This window comes from Cyprinodon variegatus, unplaced genomic scaffold (assembly GCF_000732505.1).
Source record: "Cyprinodon variegatus isolate N-32 unplaced genomic scaffold, C_variegatus-1.0 Scaffold6, whole genome shotgun sequence".
Taxonomy (NCBI): Eukaryota; Metazoa; Chordata; class Actinopteri; order Cyprinodontiformes; family Cyprinodontidae; genus Cyprinodon; species Cyprinodon variegatus.
Genome location: NW_015150459.1, coordinates 2,747,707 through 2,751,236, shown reverse-complemented (window position 1 = coordinate 2,751,236; position 3,530 = coordinate 2,747,707). Strand labels below are relative to the sequence as shown.

General features: G+C 34.2%; 1 protein-coding gene across 1 annotated transcript in view; it reads right to left on the bottom strand.

Moving 5' to 3' along the window:
* LOC107084670 (40S ribosomal protein S19) overlaps nucleotides 1–2,135 on the bottom strand; it is a 6,053-nt gene extending 3,918 nt beyond the window's left edge. The window contains exons 1-4 of the mRNA XM_015374605.1: nucleotides 2,085–2,135; nucleotides 1,107–1,177; nucleotides 747–847; nucleotides 405–588 (exon numbers count right to left, since the gene is read on the bottom strand). Coding sequence (XP_015230091.1) covers nucleotides 405–588; nucleotides 747–847; nucleotides 1,107–1,177 — 356 coding nt within the window. The 5' untranslated portion in view covers nucleotides 2,085–2,135. The remainder of the gene's footprint in view (nucleotides 1–404; nucleotides 589–746; nucleotides 848–1,106; nucleotides 1,178–2,084) is intronic.
* Between the last annotated feature and the right edge of the window lie 1,395 nt (nucleotides 2,136–3,530).

The following is a 3,530-nucleotide window of genomic DNA, read 5'->3' as shown; positions in this document are numbered from 1 at the left end:
AAATGCCACTTAAAAAGTTAAGTTTTAGGTCAACAGAGTCAGATTTCCAAGAAATCCTGCAGCACTTTTGAGACAACTTGCCTCAGAAACATGTAGTATATTAATTGCAATCAATTGAAAACTGCATCTAAAAATCTCGACCAGGATCCAAAAAAAACAAAAAAAACAAAAAACAAAAAAAAAACCCGAATGGTACTCTTTATATAGAAAAATTAAGACAAGTTCTTCAAATACAAGTATGCATTACCTGCAAATAAAAAACTAAATGTAAATGCAAACGATGACCGTCATCACGTAAACTTGTGTTTATACTCAAACAATATTGGATTAAGAGGGGGAAAAAAACAGATACGATCAAGATGAAGTAGAGATCCACATTTAAGATGCTGCATAGCACCACTTACCCATTGGGATCCTTCTCAATCATCTTGAGAAGCTCCAGAGCCTGCAGCACCTTGCGAGCCACATTTTTTGATCCTACACTGTAGTGGGCAGGGCACACGCCATTCCTCTTGCGGCCACCATAGATCTTGGTCATGGAGCCGACACCAGCACCACCTCGGAGATACAGATGGCGAACTGTAGATGCTGCAGAGGAAGAGAAAAAATATTTAGTTAGGTATACCTTTGACTTTCTCAAATAATGGAGCAACCATCAAGATTTAGCACAAAAAAATTAACATGCAAACTACACATATCATCCTAGGAGACAGTTTAAAGGAAAAAAACAAAAAAACAATACTTACCAGCTCTGATGTAGAACCAGTTCTCATCACTGGGAGCAAGCTCCTTGTGCTTACCCAGCTTGACAAGGTCAACCCAGTCAGGGACCTTCAGCTTTCCTGACCTGAAAGAAGGAGAAAATATCAGCACTCAATCCATTACTCAAATTCCTAAACAAGTCATGGGAGTAACATTTTTTAGTTTTTGGCAACAACACTCAAGACAATTCACCAAAACATATTGTCATGGGTGTAAAACTAACACAATCGATGTATGAAAACAATGATATTTTCAGCCAGAATTTATAAACACTAGTCATAGAAATTGATTAATTAAATTCGGTAACAAAGGATAAAGCTAAAAATTAGCAGAAAAATACTGACTTCTTCAGGAAGGCTGCAAGGGCACGGACGAACTCCTGCTGGTTAACGTCTTTCACTGTAACACCAGGCATCTATGAGAGAAAACAGACTATATTAAGTATAAGTACATTAAACAGGGGACTACTAAATGATATTTGTAATTCAAAGATTTAACAACCATTCCTCTTGAAATTACCAATTAAACAACTATGAATATAGGTTAAAACAATATGAAGGTGCCCCATAAATAAACGGATCCAAGCTAAAGATAATGGGGAGAATGCAGCAAAAAAGTGGAGAAATGATACCAACGTTACGAACAAAACTAATTAGTAGAGGAAATATAAAACAAATGTTTAAAAGCAGGGTAATCACCACTGCCTCAATTAAGACGTAAGTGCAAATTATAATTGTATCTCATGTTGCTTGCTCCGAAATCAATGCAATAGCATCTTAAGCCATCAAAAGCATGAACCAGTTTATCATTAATCACAGGTATGAGCAACTTTAGAGAAAAATGAAAATTTCCACAATTAACGTTACTTTCAAATCCTAGAAAGTAAAGACATTCTGTTGAACTATAGCGCCTGGGGAGCTAACAGCTATAGCCGGCATGTTAGCTTAGGTGTCACGCGTTAGCGATAAACTGACATTTTAAGACACCCACAAATAGATGAAAACGCTTGCAGCAAAGCTTTAAACAAGCAATAGCCCCAACTAAATGTCCCCAAATAGGTGGTAGTGACACTAATTGATATAGTAAAGAACAGCTAACCACGCTAGCAGGCCAGATAAGCCAGCATGGGGCAGTCGTAGCTCCAAGTTATCACTAAAATATTTTTAAAAAGCGAAGATCAATATTAATTCTTATGTCGCAAAGTTGAAGATGTTGGTCATATGTACATTATGGTCCAGTAGAATGAATCCGAGAGGATATAAGCAGCATCTTAACTATTTATATATATTATAAACGTGCATAAGAGAAATATAGCGCTTTACCTTGCTTGTGGACAGCGGAGGGAAGAGGAAGGTACGGGGTTTCCAACCCGTGTTAAAACGGACAAATCTCTTATTTTCTCGCGAGATCTTAATGCTTCCTTTTTAACGACACAGGATGGTTATGTTGAGAAGATGAAATAAAAAAGTTACTAAATGAACTAGAATTCCAAATAATAATTCCTGTAATTAACAATAATAGTTATAAAAACACAACAAAAGTAAAATAATAATATATCGCCTACTTAAATTAATGTAAATGTGATTGACCAAAAGAATATTAGCTTAATTACAACATTTAACCCAAAATCACAAGAACAATTTTAGAACTGCAGCAGTGTCCAGGAATTAAAACCAAGTAATACTGAAAATACAATTTAATGTATGGTAAAAGGCAAAAATACATAAATACATTTCAAGTACAGAGCAACAAACACAATTATTTCCCTTGCCTAGAATGGATTTTAATTCAGCCCATTTTTATCAAATTGCCCTAATTAGAGTTCAATGTTCCTATGCCATAGAATCTAACCTAATTACCTCAAATTTACCTCAGTAAAATGTGATTGTGAGAGAATTATTCCATTGGAATGTTTTCTAGTAGAAGGACAGGAAGCTCTCAGAGTTTAAGAAGATGGATGGGGTCGCTACTTGAAAGCAAATTAACATACTAGTATTGCCCAGTGCAAGTCCAGAATTGTATTCAATCGAGAATATATAGCAATTCTTGACATTTGCTATTATTCAATCATTCAAAGTGAATTTGAGCTATTTTTCCAAAAGATGGGATAAAGATTTTGTCTCTAGATGTACAAAGGTAGCAAAGTTAAACCTTGAAAGTTTGGTCCCTTTCAGAATGACTACATTTATGTCAAATGAAATGTTCATTTTGCCTCTCTATAAATGTTTGTAAGTTAAACAAGGCACGTGAATATTTGTGGTTATTCAAGAGTAGGGTATATTAAATATCTCACATTTTCTCTATTTCTGTTTATTTGCACATGTGTTATTTTTAAAGGATTAAAAAGACAGCTCTTCACTTCGAAATCAAACTTTTAAATAGTTGCTTGCTTAAAAGAATATAAAACTCCTAAACAAACCCACGTGTACTCAAATACGGAGTTAGGAAACATAAAATGGCAAACAAAATTATAAGCTTTTTTGATTTCTGGATATTGTTACATTTCAAAAAAAAAAATACATTACACAATGATGTTTTTACATTTTTTATGTGAATGTTGGCAAATGTTAAAGCAAAAACACAAATATGAAGTATTGATACAAGCAAGCAAGATGACATATTATCCTATCAAATTAGTTTCACATTTCATTAGTGTCTTTAGAATTTACTTCATTTAGATCTAATCTTTGATTTTATAAGGCAATTACATATAATCTGTTACCAACCAAGTTTAAGGGCATGAAAAAAAATCCCATCAAAGGGGGATT